General features: G+C 39.0%; 1 protein-coding gene across 10 annotated transcripts in view; it reads right to left on the bottom strand.

The window, feature by feature from the left end:
• Positions 1-22,279, bottom strand: part of dmd (dystrophin) — a 1,939,431-nt gene that overhangs the window by 947,944 nt on the left and 969,208 nt on the right. For all 10 annotated transcript variants that reach the window (XM_059968142.1, XM_059968139.1, XM_059968147.1 and 7 more), the window contains 2 exons: positions 15,108-15,215; positions 4,580-4,693 (listed from right to left, as the gene is read on the bottom strand). In XM_059968142.1, the coding sequence (XP_059824125.1) occupies positions 4,580-4,693; positions 15,108-15,215 (222 nt within the window). The remainder of the gene's footprint in view (positions 1-4,579; positions 4,694-15,107; positions 15,216-22,279) is intronic.

The raw sequence follows: 22,279 nt of genomic DNA, 5'->3' as shown, positions 1-22,279 counted from the left end.
CAGACTGAGTTTGAGGTAGCTAATCTAATGGGTGTGCCTATCTCCTGAAACAGAGCCTCTCGGATGAGTGGTGAAACATCTTCTCGACCACACAGCAAGTCCAGTAGCATAGGTTCACTACATCTTGATATACAATGACCTGGATGACTAAGAGCCTTCATAGACATCTTATGAATGTAGTGCAACAGACAGAAAACTCTTCTCCATATGATAGTCAAAAGAATTTGAGCCTGGAAGCGAAATTTATCAGTGATAATTCCAGCAAAATATAGATGCTATCATGTAAATGCAAAACTTTTAAAAAAACTTAAGCTATCAGCAAAGAGATTTCATCCTTGCATCATAAATAAAAAGTTCTATTTAAATCTGCTGATGAAGAGATATTTAGTTCTGCAACAGGGTTTTCAATTCTTAAACTGCACGAGAGAACAATTACTGAATACATTACTTTTCAATGAAATGCAAAAAATAGCAAGGTTAAATTAAATTGTGTAGTTTGGTCTGTGCTGGCTGGATAAGCACAGTAATTGAACTAAACCAGGGGTGGGCAAACTTTTTGACTTGAGGGCCACAAAGGGTTCTAAGATTTGACAGGGGGGCCAGACCAGGAGCAGATGGACGGAGTGTTTTGGTAATACACCTCATAAGAGAAAATAAAATATCATGGGATATGTAGAAAACATGTGCTTTAATTTCAATTGAAAATGAACACATGCATTACAACAAAATATCTGTCTTTGAAGTCCCATGGTATTTAGCTATTTATTGAAATGACTTTTAAAACACTGAAAATTAAATGAATAAAATACAGCTTTTTTAATAGTAACAGTTATTATTTTAAAGCACTGAAAATTCTGTTATCCTTCAAGATATTATCTTCATCACTCTCCTCCTGACTGTCTTTATTTCAAAAACGGTAGGAGATGCAGGTCTACTTGTCCTGCTCCTTCTTATTCAATTGTCCCCTGTGCCAAAACTCAACAACGACCCGCACAATGACAGAACAGTATGCGGAGCGCGTTATTTGATCTGGAGCGCATTTTTTATTTTGAGAATGTACGTGCACCTGCGCACTACTCATGTCCATCACTTAACAGAAGTGACATGTAACATGTAAGGCTTATTGAAAAAAATATTTTCAAATGCATTTTTTACATAACACAACGAAGAAACTTATTTTTAATTTCAGTGGGAACAGTGTTGTTGGACTCCCTTTTTAGCCAGCGCATCAAAGTCTGGATTTAGTTTTGTTGTGGCGATTCTCAGGATGGATCTGAGGTGTTGGTCAGTTAACTTGGATCTGTGGCTGGCTTTGTTGATGTTCATGACGCTGAACGCCTGTTCACACAAATAGGTCGAGCCGAACAAAGAGTAAAGTGCAAATGTGGAGTAATACGCTGCACCTCAACAAAGGTCAATGTGTAGCGGTGTGCTACATGCAGCGCTAAAATTACGACACGGAGTCGGTAACTGCAGTCGAAGAAAAAAACTTTATTCGAAATCCCCAGCCTCACTTTAAGCCTCCCTCAACCTGCCCCCCTGCGCAGAGGCTCCAAAGCTCTGTGCTCGCAAATCCCCGCAGGCTACCTCCCTTAGCCGGAACTCTGGCTAATTGTGAGCCGGTGCCAGGAAATGGTTCGCCACAAATGTATATAGAGTGCGTCATCTGTTGGGAAAACGCCAGAATTGCGGGGAAAAAACGTTAACAAGTTTTATTAATATAATTTCATCAAGTTCTGCGGGCTGGATTAAAAAGCTTAACGGGCCGTAGTTTGCCCATGCCTGAACTAAACTGTGATGTTAATGGAATATTTGTCATTTTTTATGCAAGTTTACAATTACCTAAAGGTCTTGAGCCTTATTACAGTTTGCAAAAAGTGCTGTTGAACAGCTTCCACTTAGATCTAACAAAATAGTTATTTGCCAAAACTTCTCCTTTTGCACAACTTACCAAAGTGTTGCTAGAGTTGCTTAATAATCATTAAACTTTGTATTTGTTCATGAAGTGCGTGCTTTGCTTTTATATGTAAATTTCACTACATTTGTCAACTGGTGCTGATCATACTGCAATATTCATTAGATTGATTATTTGTGCATACTCTTTCATGTCCAATTTCCTTTATCTTTCAATGTTCTTCCTATTCAAGTGTTAGTTTTAAATTCTGTTTCTTCATAGGCAGAGACATCAAAATATGAGAACATTAGGGTGTTGTAACACTGCTCCACCATTCAATTACAGTATATCATTTAACCACAGTAGTTCCAATTAATGCCTGTTTGAAAAGTTGAATTGATCTGGCTGTCAGACTTTTTAGGGGAAAGGAGTAAGAATCCTACATTTCTTTACACCTTGATGTGAAAAAATACTTTCTAAAGTTACTTAAGTATTATTTAAGGCTATGTCACATTGGTTTAACTTCAATATGCAGGAGTTCCTTCCTCAACAAACTGTTATTCCTCTGTTAAAAATCAATCTAATCAAAACAATCTTCTAAACTCCAAAGAAAAAAAACTTCGTCTATCCAATATGCTTTTGCAACTTGAACCCTCTAGTATAATTCTGACATCACTGTAAAAGAAAATGTTTCTACCTGTTTACTTCAGGTCAAAAGGTTGAGATTACATCCAGTTGGAAAATTTCAATTTGTTATTTCGTTTTGGAATTTCATCACCCAACTATTTTTTAAAAATAGAACGTTCTTCAAATAACTCCAGGTAGCATAGACTCAAGAGGGTATTTGTTTTGAATACTAGTGTCAGTGATTAAATAAAATTGAGAAAAAAAAATCATAAATTGCAGCAAAATGAGTTTGAGGAATTAGGTCCATTGAGCAAAGATTTGTTAACTGAGGAGAAATTTCTTGAAAATGTTTTTTTGAAAAATGATTGAATTGGAATGTGAATTTGTTTATTATTGCAACATGTGCTGAGGTACAGTGAAAAGCTTGCCTTGCATACTGTTTATTGAGATCAATTCATTTCACAGAGGTATTACAAGGTAAAACAATAAGAGAATGAAGAAATAATGCAACATCTGCCAAGAAAGTACAGTGCATGTAGACAATAAGGTGCAAGATCATAATGAGGTAGACTGTAAGGTCAGGAGTCCATCTTATCATACCAGGGAACCACTCAATCGTTTTATAACAGCAGGGTAGGAACTACCTTAGGTGGGTTCTTTATCTTAGGCCCCAAAGGGAGGGAGGGGGGGGGAGAGGGGAGAGAGAGAGAGAGAGAGAGAGAGAGAGAGAGAGAGAGAGAGAGAGAGAGGGGAGAGAGAGAGAGAGGGAGAGAGGGAGAGAGGGAGAGAGGGAGAGAGGGAGAGAGGGAGAGAGGGAGAGAGGGAGAGAGGGAGAGAGGGAGAGAGAGAGAGAGAGAGAGAGAGAGAGAGAGAGAGAGAGAGAGAGAGAGAGAGAGAGAGAGAGAGGATGAACAAGAACTTCTCTCGTGTCCCATGTTCTTGATGTAACTTGTCACAATGGTTTGGCTTGTTGAAGCTTTGAGCTTACTTTGTTACTAAAAACAACTGTGTTCTTATATTGCAAACACATATTGGTAACTTAATTTTATTGACAAAATATCAACTTGAGTTGTAAAATGATATAAAAGCATTTTTAAACACAAACTTACATTTCATGAAACACAAGTCATAATTCCCCCAATGGTTAAAACTTCTGTATTTTGTTCTCCTGAGCAAGTGAAGCAGAACTCAAGCTCATCCAGTTGGGAACTGGTTAAGTCATGCATTAAAAAAAAACATCATCCACTTACACCAGAATGTTTGGTCACAAATATGTTTTACTGCAGAGACCGACTTTTAGAAGCAGTTTTTTAATATATTAAAAAAGATAAAAGAGCATACTAAATGCCCTCCTCTCCCTTACTAAAATGGCAATCAGATGAGATGAAGATTTCAAACACTTTGGATTCCTAACTCAACAATGACAAAATTGGACAATTTTGCATCTTTAAGAACAGGATAACAGCTGTTCAGATAAACAAGGTCAACTTTAGGAATTTGTTACTCTATGTTCCAACTAATCTTAAAGGAAAAATGTTGAAATTTTCATGATGCAATTTCAAAGTAGCTAAAAATACAATTCAGTGTTGCAGTGACGTTACACAGAGCAACAATAGAGTGGCGCTGACAAAACAGATTAATAATATTTGTGGCATCAGCATAAATATTTTACCGAGCCAGGTTTCTCTTGCATGTTCTTTTGTGTTAAGGCTTACAAAAATGTTTAACATCTCATGTATACACTTCCACATGTTAATCAAATAATACACCAGGAAACTACTTTGAATTTCTAGTGCCTGGTTTCTAAAGCTTGAACTATGAATGCAAGAAGCCCATTGGAAAAATGGCTGATGTAACCATAATTGCTAGCACTTAAGGAATACATCACAGAATACCAATTGTCTGTCAGCTATTATTTCTTGTTATCACGAGGAAAACTCCTTAATTCATTCACCTTTCATGTTTTACATCGCACTTGTTGAAAGGTCTGTCATTAACTTGGCATTTGGCACACTGCTGGGCTTCATGCAACAGATGTACAACTTCTACTAAACTCACCATATCTTTCTCAAAGTCCTCTTCTTTCAGGTTCTCTCCAAGTTGTATTTCCTCTTCCAAGACATCCAGCATTTGCTGGATATTTGTATCAAACTGATCCAACTCCTTTGAAACCTGGAGATCGAGATATCACATTTATTATCTGCACTTTACATGGCTCCTGCAAGTCCCATTCAAAGTTAAATTTGCAGAACTGCCCACAAGGCTATATTTATTATGTGTAGCACATTTCAATCACATATCTGTGAAGCATTTCAAACCATACACTCCTTATGCATTCAAGATTTATATCATAAAACAAAACTTGCAGATACTGTAAATTTTAAATGAAGAAATGTTAGCTATATACAGCAGGCCAGTCAGCATCTGTGGAGACTGTTCTTTTGAAAGACCATTGACCTGAAACATTAATTCTCTTCCTCATAGAATCATTGAAATTACAGACCGGAAAGATACCCTTACAATTCACCTTGTCCATGACAACCACATTTACACTCATCTCATTTGCTCCATTACACCCAAACTCCTTTCTTTCTCCTCAGATGCTAACTGACCCACTGAGTTTCACCAGCATTTCTTTTACAAGCCAAGATTTTTTAAAAATCTAGTTTTCTTAACTCTGTAGTTGCAGTGCAAGAAATTCACTGAACAATTTAAAATCCTCCCTTTCTGCTTTGTTAGAAATCACAACCATTGCAGTCGCTCCTACTTTAGTGAGTAGTGGGGACCCACAAATTCCAAGACAAACTGGCTCTATTTTGGTTCTTTCCATTATAAAAATAGTTGATTCCATAAACCATGCAGGGTAGCAGAAAAAAAACAGGCAGATACAAGAACTTTACTCAAAGAGAAGCCTTAAGATTTAGAAGTGCAGAATGATATAGCTATTCATTTAGTGATCTTTATGCTGCTAATGATGTGCATCCACACAGATGTTAAGGGGAGAACTCAGTGTAATTGTGTTCACCTTCAAAGGTTACAAATCAAAACGTCACCATCTACTGACTGCTGACTCAGTGCAATTACAAAGAAAGCATGGCAGCACCTCTACATTCTTAGGCATTTGTGAAGAATTGGCATGACATCTAAAACTTTGACAAACCCTAATACATGTATTTACTGGTTGCATCACAGCTAACTCTCTTGAATGGAAAATACTACAAAAAGTTATAGATATTGCGGTCCTTCCCCCCACAGAGCACATCTACCCTGCACACTGTCGCAGGAAAGCAGCATTCATCACCAAGAACCCCCGTTATCCAGGCCATGCTCTCTTCATGTTGCTGCCATCAAGAAGGTGGTACAGGAGCCTCAGGACCCACACCACCGGTTTCAGGAACAGTTATTACCTCCACCATCAGGATACGAATGAATGGGGACAAATTCACTCAATTTGTGAATAAGATGATGAGAGACATTGATAGTGTGGATGGTCAGAGGCTTTTTCCCCAGGGCTGAAATGACTAGCACGAGAGGACACAGTTTTAAGGTGCTTGGAAGTAACTACAGAGGAGATGTCAGGGGTAAGTGTTTTTTATTTTTACACAGAGTGGTGAGCACATGGAAAGCACTGCCGGTGACAGAGGTGGTGGCGGATACAATAGGGTCTTTTAAGAGACTCCTGGATAGGTACATGGAGCTTAGAAAAATAGAGGGCTATGGGTAACCCGAGGGTAATTTCTAAGGCAAGGACATGTTCGGCACAGCTTTGTGTGCCAAAGGGCCTGTATTGTGCTACAGGTTTTTTATGTTTCTATTTCACTTGTCCTATTCCCACAGCTATAGACTCACTTTCAAGGATTCTTAATTTCATGTTCTCAATATTTAATGCTTACTATTATTATTATTTCTTTACTTTTCTTTTCTATTTGCACAGCTTGTTGTCTTTTGCACATTGATTGGTATGTCTGTCCTGTTGCTTACAGTCTTTCACTGATAGCACTGGACTTACCGAGTATATCCATGAAAAGAAAATAAACCTCAGGGTTGTATATGGTAACATTTGTGTACTTTGATAATAAATTTATGATGAACTTTTGAACTTTGATTCACATGCACAGCTGTTAATCAGTACTAGGTGCAAAATTCATCAGCATTGTAAAACACTATAGTTAACAAGTAAGGCTGCAGGTAATGATTGTGCAGCCAACCAGAGATTAGATGATTGGGTAATTGTCTTGTCAATAAAGCTATGCAAAGACTGTAACAAATGGCTGACACAGACTGCACATAAAACTTACACCCAATTGTCTTCCATGCTATTCTTTTTTCTGAAGAAATTTTGCGGCTTTAAAAGGCTGTTCTTATTTGTTTTCTTTACTCTCTAAACTACTCATTGAACAGTGGACAGTAGACTTATCACTGTGAGTAATATCCCTCGCTTCACACGCAACTCATCGGCTGATTTCTTAAACATGTTTTTCTTACGACTTATGAGGAGATCATTCAGCTCACTGAGTTGAAGCTGGCCATCAGTCCCATTCCCCACTTATGTCTCTATAAACCCTTCTTTCACATACCCATCTATTCTAGTCTGATACCATTGCCAGCTGCCTGCACCAGTGATTATTTTTAGAAACCAACCACCACATTTTTGTCGCAATAAACAATCTTGTGGAGGAACTCAGTGGGTCAAGTGTTATCTATGTGAGAAAAGAAATTCTTTATGTTTCCAGTCGAAACCATCATCAGGACTGAGAGTGGAGAGGCGAGTTGATCAGCACAACGAGAAGAAGTGGAGTGGTGACAAAGGAAACTGAGATGATTAATGTCCTGAGGAGGGATGTATGATGAAAGCCAAGTTCACCAGGTAGGGGAGGTGGAGCTGGGATGGAATTCGGAGGCAGTATTAGGTGGATGAGAAATGGAGGCAGACACAAGAGAGGCTGAGAAAAAATAAGAAGCAGCTGGAGCAAGGTGGTGAAAGGAGAGTGTGACAGATTGAAAACAGTTGCTGGACTGAGTTAAGCAGGAACACAAGGTGCAACCAGTGCTGGAATGTGGTAACAATGGGAACTATTGGGGAACGGTAAACTGCCAATGAACCCATAACCAGGAAGTGGTGAATGGTGTCTGTAGCAGGTGTATGGAACAAAGACAGAGAGAGGAAGATGGCAGTTGAGGGAAAAGGACCAAAATGGAAGGACTAGAGCAGAAAGAGTGGGAAAGGGGGAAAGAACTACTGGAGGACAGGGTTCCCAAAAACTGTATGTTCATGTCATGGGGATGTAGACTATCGAGGCCAAATGTGAGGTGCATTTCCTTTCAGACAGTGCGGGAAGAAAGCAAAGCAACCAAGAGAAACAGACACAGACACAGGGAAAATATGCACACTCCTTACAGTCAGCCTTGGATGTGAGAACTGACTTGAATAATGAGCGCTTTGTGGCCTCAACGAGGTCTTGAGGTTCAGTAGAAATGTCTTTCGAATTAGGCAGCACCACACTGGGCAGTCTGGATGACAGACAATGATCAACCAAGATGGAATAATCCAACATTTTACCAGCATGCTGGAGGCAGCATTGTGTGGAGAGTGGGCCAGTTTGCCATTGAATTGACCTAACTTTATAACATGCCTAGAAAGAGGGAAGTCAGCCCAAGATCACTATGACTAATTTTGAATCTACGGTGCATGTATTTACAGAAAGTAAATCACCTCGCATCTGGATCTCTCTTGACAAAAACTCAAGAGATCAGCCCAGTGCAGACACTGACGCAAGTGGAAGCTGTTCTGTGGAGAGCTACTGTGTTACCAACACAGGAGTGGCTGATCACATTTTACTGGGAGACGACAACTCATATATGAATCTTTGATGATGTAGCACCATGACAAATATGACAAAGACCCACAAATCACGAGCCCTTTGACATATCAAGCCTTTTGATGTACAACCTTGATTCTGTTGCTTCTTTTATAATGTAATTGTAATCGTTTAATTTATGAAATACTTTGTTTGTTATGATACAACCTGGATATTTACCTCAGTTAATATATTTAAGACAAGGTTGGATAGATTTTTGCATATGTAAAGGGAGTTTCTTTGTTTTGTTAAAAGTAGGAATGCTTCTTTGTTACGAGAGTGCTGGAAGCTTGTTTGGGTTAAAATTTACTGATAATGAGAATTGTATTCCTTTGTAAACCAATTGGGATTAATGTTGTTCTTTCTTCTGAGTCTGTAAACTATTGTTGGCGGGCTTTTGGGGAGATCGGCACAAGAGGGTGAGAGAGAGAGGACGCGATGCTGTAAATTGGGTGAGGAACGGACCTCAAGCGGGGGTCTAAGGCCAGGTGGTACCCAGAGGAGTGGAGACGAAGATAGATGAGCTTGGTTGACCACTTTGGGTGGTCCTGAGCTGTGAGTCGAGGAGTTCGGAGGGGATCAAATGGTGGCCAGAAGACTTCAGTAATTGAGCTCCAACGGTTGTGCACGAAGTGGTTTGGACTTTGATAAGTTTGGCGCCTTTTCTTTATTTTCTTTTCCTTCATGTATACTGTATCATTATTAATTACTTAGTAATAGTAATCTTTATAAACTGTAATCATTTAATCACATATGGTGTCCTGTTTATTCTTTGGCGAGGTGGGGACATCACACAGCATCCACAGAAGCAGATTACCCAGTTTGGTGGGGCCGAAGACTGCTCCCCCGAGATGAGAACGAGCTGAGCGAGCCTGAGGTGACCCAAGGGGTTACACAAAGCAGGAGAATTAAGGGTTATGGGGAAAAGGCAGGTAGATGGAGATGGGTCCATGGTCAGATCAGCCATGATCTTATTGAATGGCGGAGCAGGCTCAATGGGCCAGATTCCCTACTCTTGCTCCTATTTCTTACGTTCTGATGTTTGCAGCCCAGTTACTCACTAAGCAACAAAATTCGGAAAGGTTAGAAAATACTTGATAGCTTGAGTCATCTAACTAACTCCAAACAAAGGACAGACTCAGCTGTAGTGACAATAAAATCAGCCTTGGTATGGATGTAGCCCTTGGTTTTTATCTAGAATGAAAATCAGACACTTGATGTGCAGAAATTGCATGAGAATATTTTCATGTGGCTACTCAGTGGTTTTCCACAAAACCTCCATCAATATTACATTTTCCAAAATAGTTTTGACAAAGCAGACCAGCAGCGAAGAAACTGACAATGCAAACTAACACAATCACAAACCCAATTGGCAATTCAATGATACATGTCGCTGTATTAGTGGTAATTGAAAGGTTAAATTCAGGCCACGAGCTAAATATCACTGGTTAATAAATTGGCCATGACTGAGGAGAGAATGCAGTAAAAGCATATCGCAACTGCACAACAAAGCCAGAGATGGAGATTAGATTTTGCTTACATGCATTTCATCAGGGATAGCACTAAGTAAATGACTGGAACAACAGGCCAACCGTGACCAGCTTTCACTACCTTGTGCAATATTGTAAAACCAAGTTAAATTTTGAATTTCTGATTTATCCTCATCACAGCAAGCTCCATGTTCATAAGATGAATAGATATTACAAGTAAAACATTGGCACCAACAATGGGGTACCAAAAAATTCAGGGTAAACCTCGCTAAACCCAGACATGTTTAAGTTGATTATATATGTGGTTAAGAAGTAATATGGTGCATTGGCCTTCATCAACCATGGGATTGAGTTTAACAGCCGAGAGGTAATGTTGCAGCTACGTAGGACCCTGGTCAGACCCCACTTGGAGTACTGTGCTCAGTTCTGGTCGCCTCACTATAGGAAGGATGTGGAAACCATTGAAAAGGGTGCAGAGGAGATTTACAAGGATGTTGCCTGGATTGGGGAGCATGCCTTATGAGAATAGGCTGAGTGAACTCGGCCTTTTCTCCTTGGAGTGCCAGAGGATGAGAGGTGACCTGATGGAGGTGCATAAAATGATGAGAGACATTGATCGTGTGGATAGTCAGAGTCCTTTTCTCAGGGCTGAAATGGCTAGCAGGAGAGGGCACAGTTTTAAGGTGCTTGGGAGTAGGTACAGAGGAGATGTTGGGTAAGATTTTTTTATGCAGAGAGTGGTGAGTGCTATCGGCAACGGTGGTGGAGGCAGATACATTGGGGTCTTTTAAGAGACTCCTGGATAGGTACATGGAGCTTAGAAAAGTAGAGGGCTATGGGTAACCCGAGGGTAATTTCTAAGTTAAGGACATGTTCGGCACAGCATTGTGGGCCTAAGGGCCTGTATTGTGCTGTAGGTTTTCTATGTTTCTATATCATGCTATGGGAGCCTAACTGAATCCTTTTAGTGTCTATATTTGGAAACATGGTGAGGTGCCAATTTAAAGGACCCTCCCAGCCAGAGATTTTCTGTTCTTTTAAATCAAATTAACATTTTGAAAACATTACCTTTCCCTTTCCTTACAAATCTGTGTGTGTTTCCATTGGTAACATTCAGCCACAGATCAAAGAGGAGAAAATATCTTGGCACAGAGATTAAGGATTCTAAATATTACAGAATGATATGCTTGTTACAGTTTTCAAATGTATGCAGCAGTGCTGTGGTTCAGAAGCAACCATTCTCAATTCTGGCTGACCAAATTGTCTACACTAATTCATGGGTCAAGGAGAGCAGCATTTCCTTTGGGTGGCAAAGAAATGCATTTCAAACCTAAAATATTCATAAGAAAAACAAATCTCTTCTATTATATACTGCATCCTTCATTGCAAAATGCCACAGTATTCCTAAATAAATCGCTGCTGTATGCTAGTTGATACAAGAGGGTCACTGCTGCTATGAAAAGGGGAAATGCTTAGATGAGACAGGCCACTTTTAATGTGATGCTTTCATGGAAAAAGAGACAAAATGAAAGGACAATTTTCTTTCCCAACCCAAATGAAAAATAGTGGAATTAAATCAGACAGATAACTTTACAAGATGATGATGAATCTTTCAAAAGACTTCAGCAAAGATTTATTCCCCATTTTAAGCTTAAGAAAATGCCATCTCACTGATCTTCAGCAAAGGGACTTTGATAGCTAATTCTGAATGGTTCCCAGTGTCACCATTTGTCATTTGTTCACATCTGAGCAAAGTTTTTTTCAAAATAACAGAACAAAAAGTTATAACTGTACAATTATAACCTTAACCAAATGAGTGGACTCTTCATTATCATTTGCAATATGGCATAATTCAAATCCTTAGGTCTATCCCTGTGAGATTTTATTTATAACCTGATCACTTCTTGCCTGAGGTGGCCCAGGAAAAGAAGAGGGATGCAGTAAGGAACCAAAGGTTGAAGTAGTCAGTTGGCGAGCTTCCTTCAGTCCCTTGGTCGATGTTTGTTGACCTTGCAGAAGCTTAAGCTTCACCAAAGGATGTAAGCAAGACAGTGGATAATAAAAGATGGGAGTACACTATTTAGATAAATCATGCAGAAGCTGCTATAAATACACAAATACACATTGATATCCAAAGTAAATAATGCTGTACAAGTAAATGGAATTTTAAGATTTTATATCTGAATAAACAGAGAAAGTTATAAGTTTGACATTCAAGATCATTTAGAACCAGGGAATAATAGAAAAGTACAGCATGGATACAGGCCCTTTGGCCCATCTGGTCCATGCTAAACCATGTAAACTGCCTTCTCCTCCCATCGACCTGCACTGGAACCATACAGTAATATGCAAAAGTTTGGGCACCCCGGTCAAAATTTCTGTTACTGTGAATAGCTAAGCGAGTAAAAGGTGAACTGATTTCCAAAAGGCAGAAAGTTAAAGGTGACACATTTCTTTAATATTTTAAGCAAGATTACTTTTTTATTTCCATCATCTACAGTTTCAAAATAACAAAAAAAGAAAAGGGCCCAAAGCAAAAGTTTGGGTACCTTGCATGGTCACTACTTAGTAATACCCCCTTTGGCAAGTATCACAGCTTGTAAATGCTTTCTGTAGCCAGCTAAGAGTCTTTCAATTCTTGTTTGGGGGATTTTTGCCCATTCTTCCTTGCAAAAGGCTTCTAGTTCTGTGAGATTCTTGGGCTGTCTTGCATGCACTGCTCTTTTGAGGTCTATCCACAGATTTTCGATGATGTTTAGGTTGGGGGACTGTGAGGGCCGTGGCAAAAACTTCAGCTTGTGCCTTTTGAGGTGGTCCATTGTGGATTTTGAGGTGGGTTGAGGATCATTATCCTGTTGTAGAAGCCATCCTTTTTTCATCTTCAGCCTTTTGACAAACTGTGTGATGTTTGCTTCCAGGATTTGCTGGTATTTAATTGAATTCATTCTTCCCTCTGTCAGTGAAATATTCCCTGTGCCACTGGCTGCAACACAAGCCCAAAGCATGACTGATCCAGCCCCATGCTTAACAGTTGGAGAGGTGTTCTTTTCATGAAATTCTGCACCCGTTTTTCTCCAAACATACCTTTGCTCATTGTGGCCAAAATGTTCTATTTTAACTTCATCAGTCCACAGGAGTTGTTTCCAATATGCATTATGCTTGTTTAGATATTCCTTTGCAAACTTCTGATGCTGAATTTTGTGCTGAGGACGCAGGAAAGGTTTTCTTCTGATGACTCTTCCATGAAGGTCATATTTTTGCAGGTGTCACTGCACAGTAGAACAGTGCACCACCACTCCAGAGTCTGCTAAATCTTCATGAAGATCTTTTGCAGTCAAACAGAGGTTTTGATTTGCCTTTCCAGCAATCCTACGAGCAGTTCTCTCGGAAAGTTTTCTTGGTCTTCCAGACCTCAACTTGACCTCCGCCCTTCCTGTTAACTGCCTTTTCTTAATTACATTACGAACTGAGGAAACGGCTACCTGAAAACGCTTTGCTATCTTCTTATAGCTTTCTCCTGCTTTGTGGGCATCATTTATTTTAATTTTCAGAGCGCTAGGCAGGTGCTTAGAGGAGCCCATGGCTGCTGATTGTTGGGACAAGGTTTGAGGAGTCAGGGTATTTATAAAGGTTTGAAATTTGCATCTCCTGGCCTTTCCTAACAATGACTGTGAACAAGCCATAGCTCTAACAACTAATTAAGGTCTGAGACTTAGGTAAAAATTATCTGAGAGCTCAAATCTCTTGGGCTTGCCCAAACTTTTGCATGGTGCCCCTTTCCTTTTTTTCCACTCTAAAATTGTACAAAACAAAAATAATACACTAACCTTGCTTAAAATGTTGAAAATAATGTTTTTTCTTTAACTTTATGACTTTTGGAGATCAGTTCATCTTCTATTCACTTAACTATTCACAGTTACAGAAATTTTGACCAGGAGTGCCCAAACTTTTGCATGCCACTGCGTTTGTATGATATTGTAGATTATCCATTAAACTAAAATGTTAATATACAGCTTTCCTTTAAGTACCTGTACATGACCTAACAATGTAGTAACAATAAATTGTTTATAGTTGCACTGGTTATAAATTCCAACAAAAAGATGCACACAAGCCTTCGTATTCTTTTCTTGATCTAACCTCATCAAAAGATTTTTTATTCCTCTCTCTCTCCCTTCTGTATTGATCAAGATTACCAAATAAATATATCTTTACTAGTTATCTCACTACACCTTATTCTCTCAAGTCCATTTACTGAATCTTTTTATAACATTTCTCTGGTATTTATTAGGAAGTAAATTATCTGTAAGCCACGACTCACTAATAAGTGGCAAGATCTATCTTATCACATTTTTCCAACTGTTGAGTCACTGTTATGTCTTTTTGTTTCTAGACATAAACAAAAATGTCTAGAAACATTTCTAGACATGAAGTCTCAGCTGTTCATTCTCTTCTGGCATGTATTTATACAAAGTCCTCACTGCATTTCCAATGTTTATCTGTTGCCATTCTCCTTTTAATGCAGAATTGTTCATGGTACTCAAAGTGTACCAACCAAAATTTTGCAGGTGTTTAACTGGTACTGTTTAATTCTATAAATACAGAGTTTACCTCACTAAAAGCTGACACTGGTGTTTTATTAAAAGTGTACCCAAATCTCCATATTCAAGTCTAAGCTAAGATCAGGCCAAAGTACCAACAAGGGGCATCAACTGCTGTATGTTATTATCATTCAAGAAACACCATCCAGGAATATGATTCTCTAATCTGAAACCAGCAGAGTGCACCAGAGAAGGAACATTCATATCAATTTAAGGACAAGTTCTCACCATGAGGCTCATTTTTTAAAATCAGGCAATTTAAAAACATTTTGCTTGATCCTAATTGACTCAATTACTTTGCAGATTTTTCAACCAGGATTCCACCAAGGCTCATGAAACCCAGTCCTTTTTTTTTGTCGTCAATCTGTGCAAAAGTAGTTACCTGGAGTGTGGGAGCAGAATGTTAAATTAATGTGTCAGAAAGCACAGTGCTACTCATAACCATCCAAGAAAATAACAGATGCTCTTCAAACTTCTATCTTTAAATGCTAATGACATCCATTAATCCCAAGTCTGCTGTGTTCCAGATGCAGTGAGTAGCACTGTACCATTGCTCAAACAGCCGTCATCATTCCTTCCACTCTGCAGATGTTGTACTTTGCTTTAACTAGCCAGTCTAGCAGCTGCTAATCCATCATACCTGCTGTTGCACTTTCTCCTGCACAGCGAGAAAACTCTTCTGATTTTTCAGTTCCTCAATCTCAATCCCGAATGTTATTGGGGTATCAGATACGTTCTCGGGAATTGGCTGCGAGAAGACAAGCATGTGGGGAAAAGGAAGTAAAACTAAAATTAAAGCAGAAACAATGAGTAATCTATGTCTCAAAGTCACAATTAATTCATTTTTTTATCACCAGCAAAACCGTCACCAGTTTCCTCATTTTAATTATGATACAAAATGAATTTTCCCAATTTCCATTATTATATATCAGCAAATTAAACAGAATTGATTTTAAAATACATTGGCACTTTAAGAAAATAAACGTGGACATCTGTGTAGCTGAATTTTGCTTCCAAATTGAACTGAAGACAAACCAGAGCTTTAATTGTAGAATATATTTTGGAGCAGCTATCTTCTGACTGCAGTTGTGTATCAGCTGAGTAAGTCCTGAAGTGACTTTAGACAATACAGAGCCATTTAGGTAAAAAGCAAAGATCATAATGGGCAGGATTAAGTAGTGAAAATATTACAGGACAAGTTTCTTAGCATTGTAATAACAGGTTAAAATCTCACCATAGTGGCTGGGAATATAAATTCAATTAATTAAAATAAATTATAATAAAAATATCAGCATCCCTTATAGTGACCATGAAGTGAGCAGACTGTTATAAAAACCCACCTTCTTCATTAATGTGATCGTTACCTACTTTTGCCTATTATCTGACTTCAGGCTACTGCAACATGACTGCCTCTGAAATGTCTCAGCTGGCAACTCAGTTCAAGGTTAAATAGGGATGAGCTACTTTATGTCCTAATCCCGTGCAAGAATTTGAAACAAAATGGGCATTCTCCTCATTTATGTGACAGCATAAAGCACAACCTTGGCAACACGCCCAGGAAAACTGGAAGGTTGGTCTAATTTTGCCTCGCTCCAATTGATCAATTGACTGCCCTGCTTAGAACTTTAGTCACATGGTAAGAATTGCAGACACAGATTATTCAATCTTACTGGTCTTCACTGCAGATATTTCTCTGTTCAAAACTTGTACTATCTGCGCAAAACTGAAATCTAATAAAACATTTAAAAATCTCAACAATCTGTGCAATATTACTCCACGGTGAGTGAATACTCTAAAACATGTGGATCAACTGTATATATCCTTCCAATTTTTATAATGAGTGCAAACTTCTGTCACTTTGACATGCCATTTAGTAAGTCAAAACAAACATGGTAACTGTACATCAACTTATGATTTTATATAGAAAACCAAACATCGAAATCCTATTATATTTTATGTTGGATTTCCTCACAACATGGATGGAGGATTCTTTCCAAGGACCTTGAAGTAGTCATAGTTGTCAGATGAACGCGACTGGTAGATATGCTTCTGAAAAGAATATTAAAGTCCGATTGCAGAGCAGACATGGTGAAGTTCGGGTCAAGAAGTGGTAGCAGTAGACTGATGGTTGATTTTAGATCCTGAAGTCACCGTGTTCACATTTGATCAAGGATTATTCTTCCTGCCTTTTCTGTCTTTGCAGAAGTTACATTCTATTGTTTGACAAAGCTTCAGAACATTAATCAGGGAGTCAAAATATATATTCACTTATTCCTGCTGATGCTGAACAATGTTGGAACATGATTGTTTCCTTAACACTCGATCCACAGAGTACTGCAGATTCAGACAAATGGCTGTTAATGAGTGGAGAATCAGGTATTTTGTAAGGTAAATCAATCTGGAATCACTTAAATCAAGGTGTCAATCCAAATTCAGACATTTTTTTTGAGAAACAAGTTCCAGTTTTATTGTGTTTTGATTCTGATTATTAAACCTAATTCTTATCTACATCAAGTGGAAGGTTGGAAGTTAAATGCGATAGTTTGGAAATCATGCTCACCTTAATGGGTGCCTGGATGCATCATATTATTACAGTTGTGTGAAGTTAATAAAAATGTGCATCTCTGAGAACAGCAACTGTAGTTCTGCATGTCAGCCAGAAATGGAGATGAATGTCCATTTGTTGGAAAATTGATTTACTAAAATAATCATGTTTATCAGTGTGGTTCTCTTAACAGCTCCCTTTACCAACCATTCAGAGGTTAATGCCCATGATCATAGATTCATCAATCATTTTCATGCATGGATTGGTAGTAAAAGTCAAATAATGTGTCCATTTTTACCACTTGAAAAAATGCAACAGTTCAAGTTTTGTTCCTGTCTATCTGACATGGTTTAATAAATTACACCAGACATGCAATGAAGTTCCATTTTCAAGGAAGGATTAAGCAAAATGAGCCAAGACTCTTTGTAGATTAGATCAGCAGAATGGTCTCTCTTTGAAAGACATACAACAGAGGCTGTGAGGGCGTTTCTCATGGGAGTTTCGAATAATGGGATCTGGCCTTAAGAAGTTATCTAACCCAGAGTATTGTGGATGCTCAGTCACTGTTCAGAGAAATAAAAACATAAAACAAAGGAGCAGAATTAGGCTACTTGGCCCATCGAGACTGCCTTGCCATTCCATCATGACTGATGTATTATCCCTCTCAACCCCATTCTCCTGCCTTATCCCTGTAAGCTTTGATGCCCTGACTAATCAAGAACCTATCATCCTCCACTTTAATTATGCTGAATGACTTGCATTCCACAGCTGTCTGTGGCAATGAATTCCACAAATTCACTACCCTCTGGCTAAAGAAATTCCTCTTCACCTCTGATCTAAATGGACATCCAGTTCAGAAGCTGTGCCCCTGGTCCTAGACTTAACTACATCAGGAAACATCTTCTCTATATCCACTCCATCTAGAACTTTCAATGAGATCCCTCTTCATTCTTCTAAACTCCAACATGTAGAGGCCCAGAGCCATCAAGTGGTCCTCCACATTAACCCTTTCAATTCCAAAATCATTCTTGAGAGCCTACTCTGGACACTCATAATATTCTACTTGTGGTCTGACAAATGCTTTAATGAAGCCTTAGCATCATATCCTTGCTCTCAAATATTCTCGTCATCTCAAAATCATTGCACTTACCTTCTTTACCACTGACTCAAAATGCAAACTCATTTTTAAGGACTGCCAAGTCCATTTGTAGCTCTGATTTTTAAATTTTCTCCCCGTTTAGAAAATAGCCTTGCCTTTATTCTTTCTGCTGAAGTGCATGACCACATAATTCCCTATACTATATTTCATGTGCCACTTCTTTGCCCATTCCCCCAATCAGTCCAAGTCTTTCTGTAGACTCCCTGCTTCCACAACACTACCAATCCCTCCATCTATCTTTATATTTGAAAACTTGGCCACAAAATCATCAATTCATTGACATATAATGTGAAAAGAGCCGGTCCCGTTACCAATCCCTCTGGAAAACCACGAGCCACTGGCAGCCAACCAGAATAAGCCCTCTTTATACTGACTGTTTGCCTCCTGCTAGTCAGTCAATCTTCTGTCCATGCTAGCATCTTTCCTGTAATACCATGGATTCTTATCTTGTTAAGAAGCCTCATGTATGGCAGCTTGTCAAAGGCCTTCTGAAAACCCAAGTAAACAACATCCACTGACTCTCCTTCGTCTGTCCTGCCTGTTATTTCCTCAAAGAATTCCAACTGATTTGTCAGGCAAGATCTCCCCTGATCTCCATATTGACTTTGGCCAACTTTATCATGCGCCTCCAATACCCCAAAACCTCATCCTTAATAATAGACTCTGTCATCTTCCTAACCACTGAAGTTAGGCTAACTAACTGGTCTATAATTTCCTTTCTTCTGCCTACCTCCCAGCTGAAAGTGTGCAATTTTCCTGTCCTCTGGAACCACTCCAGAATCTAGTGATTCTTGAAAGATCATTACCAATGCCTCCAAATTTCTTTAGCTACCTCTTTCAGAACCCTGAGGTGTAATCCATCTGGCCCAGTTGACTTACCTACCTCCAGACTTTCAATTTCCCAAACACCTTCTCCTTAGTAGTAGCAATTACACTTCTGCCTCCTGACACTTCCAAATTTCTGGCATACTGCTCATGTCTTTCACAGTGAAGACCGACACAAGATACTTGGTAAGTTAATACTTACTAAATAGTAGAGTTTTAGATCATAAAGAAACCAGAGTTACAAGGAGCAAGCACAGGAAATGGATTTCCAACCAAATATCAAATCAGCCATGATCTGCTTGAGAGGCACCACATCTGTTATATATGACCAGCTTTTGCTGAGTGCTGTTTCAACCTATAGCTTAATGATGAAGTGTAAGTGTGTTGTTCCACATGGTCAGTCTGGACTATTTCAGTGTTTATTTTTATTAACTTATATTATTAAATTATCCATGTAAGAACATGCACTGTTGATGAGGTTAGCACATGAATACTTGACAATACTTGACGATCTCTCCTCTGAGCAAGAAGATAGAACACTGAACAGTATAGGCCCTTTGACCATGGTTTTGTGCCAACCTTTTAACCTGCTCTAAGATCAATCTAATGCTTCTCTCACATCTAGTCCTCATTTTTCTTTCATCTGTAAGCCTATCAAAGTGCCTTTGAATGTCCCAACTACACGTGCCTATACCGAAACCCTGGCAGCGCGTTCCACACACCAACCACTCTCTGCACAAAAAAACATACCCTCTGACAACCCCCTATACCATATAACCATATAACAATTACAGCACGGAAACAGACCACCTCGGCCCTTCTAGTCCGTGCCGAATGCTTACTCTCACCTAGACCCACTGGCCCACACCCAGCCCATAATCCTCCATTCCATTCCTGTCCATATACCTATCCAATTTTACTTTAAATGACAATACTGAACCTGCCTCTACCACTTCTACTGGAAGCTCGTTCCACACAGCTACCACTCTCTGAGTAAAGAAATTCCCCCTCGTGTTACCCTTAAACTTTTGCCCCCTAACTCGCAACTCATGTCCTCTTGTTTGAATCTCCCCTACTTTCAATGGAAAAAGTCTATCCACATCAACTCTATATATCCCCCTCATAATGTTAAATACCTCTATCAAGTCCCCCCTCAACCTTCTACGCTTCAAAGAATAAAGACCTAACTTGTTCAACCTTTCCCTGTAACTTAGGTACTGAAACCCAGGCAACATTCCAGTAAATCTTCTCTGTACTCTCTCTATTTTGTTGATATCTTTCCTATAACTCGGTGACCAGAACTTTAAACAATACTCCAATTTTGGCCTCATCAATGCCTCGTACAATTTTAACATTACATCCCAACTCCTATATTCAATGCTCTGATTTATAAAGGCCAGCATACCAAAAGCTTTCTTCACCACCCTATCCACATGAGATTCCACCTTCAGAGAACTATGCACCATTATTCCTAGATCACTCTGTTCTACTTCATTCTTCAGTGTCCTACCATTTACCATGTATGTCCTATTTGGATTATTCCTACCAAAATGTAGCACCTCACACTTATCAGCATTAAACTCCATCTGCCATCGTTCAGCCCACTCTTTCAACTGGCCTAAATCTCTCTGCAAGCTTTGAAAACCTACTTCATTATCCACAACACCACCTAACTTAGTATCATCTGCATACTTACTAATCCAATTTACCACCCCATCATCCAGATCATTAATGTATGTGACAAACAACATTGGACCTAGTACAGATCCTTGAGGCATACCACTAGTCACCGGCCTCCAACCTGACAAGCAGATATCGACCACTACTCTCTGGCATCTCCCATCCAACCATTGTTGAATCCATTTCACCACTTCAATATTAATACCTAACAATTGAACCTTCCTAACTAATCTTCCGTGTGGAACCTTGTCAAAGGCCTTACTGAGGTCCATATAGACAACATCCATTGCTTTACCCTCAACTTTCCTCGTAACCTCTTCAAAAAATTCAATAAGATTTGTCAAACATGACCTTTCATGCACAAATCCATGCTGACAGTTCCTGATCAGACGCTGTCTATCCAGATAATTATATATACCATCTCTAAGAATACTTTCCATTAATTTACCCACCACTGATGTCAAACTGACAGGCCTATAATTGCTAGGTTTACTCTTAGAATCCTAAAATCCTTTCCTTCAAAATACTTTCCTTCAATCACCTTAAAATTAAGCTCTCTCATATTAGCCATTTCCATTTTGGGGAAAAAGGCACTGGTTGTCTACTCTATCTACTCTTGTCTACTCTTGTCAACTTCGACATTTTTATCAAGTCTTCTCATGCCCTCCTTCACTCCTAGCTCACTCAGCCTATCCTTGCATGACATGCTCCCAAACCCAGAGAACATCTTTCTAAATCTCCTCTGCACTCTTTCTAAAGCTTCCACATTCTGCCTTTGATGAAATGATCAGAATTGAACACAACCTTCCAAGTGTGGTTTATAGCATGGCTCTTAAACTCAATCTCCCATTTTAAGAAGGCCAAACACAGTGTATGCCTTCCTAACTACCATATAAACTTGCATGGTAAATTTGAGGGACCTATGAATGTGGAGCCCAAGATCCTTGTGTTCCACGACATTGATAACAATCTGGCCATTAACCTTGTAATCTATCCTCAAGCTCAACCATCCAAAGTGTATCACTTCACAATTTTCCGGAATGAACTCCGTCTGCAACTTCTCAGCCCATCTCTGCATCCTATCAATGTCTTGTAAACTACGACAACCTTCTACTCTACCCACAACATCAGCAACATCTGTGTCATCTCTAAATTTACTAACCCATCCAGAGAAGGCAGTTTAATTTAAATGGATTCATAAACTGACTTAACTGGTGGAAATTAATTTCTGATCAAAACACAATGAATTTCTTTTAGCAAAACTGCCAGCACCCTCCAGAAATAAAACCTACAACTACTTACATTGCCCTTAATGAGTATTCGCCCCACCCCTGTAATTTTTCATGTTGTATTGTTTTACAACATTGAATCACAGTGATTTAATTTGGCATTTTTGACACTGATCAGCAGGAAAGTCTCTTTTGTGATAAAGTGAAAAAAAATTTCTACAAATTGATCTAAATTTATTACAATTATTCAAGACAAAATAATTGATTGCCTATTTACTCGCCCCCTTCAAGTCTCAAGACACTCTATTCCGGATGTGCTAAAGGTAAAGAAAAGCAATGGCTGTGATTGGAACACAGCCCTAGACCAGGCCCTA

This window comes from Hypanus sabinus, chromosome 4 (assembly GCF_030144855.1).
Source record: "Hypanus sabinus isolate sHypSab1 chromosome 4, sHypSab1.hap1, whole genome shotgun sequence".
In the NCBI taxonomy this organism is placed as follows: domain Eukaryota; kingdom Metazoa; phylum Chordata; class Chondrichthyes; order Myliobatiformes; family Dasyatidae; genus Hypanus; species Hypanus sabinus.
Note: the sequence above shows the minus strand (reverse complement) of the source record. Positions and strands in the feature narration are given on the sequence as shown.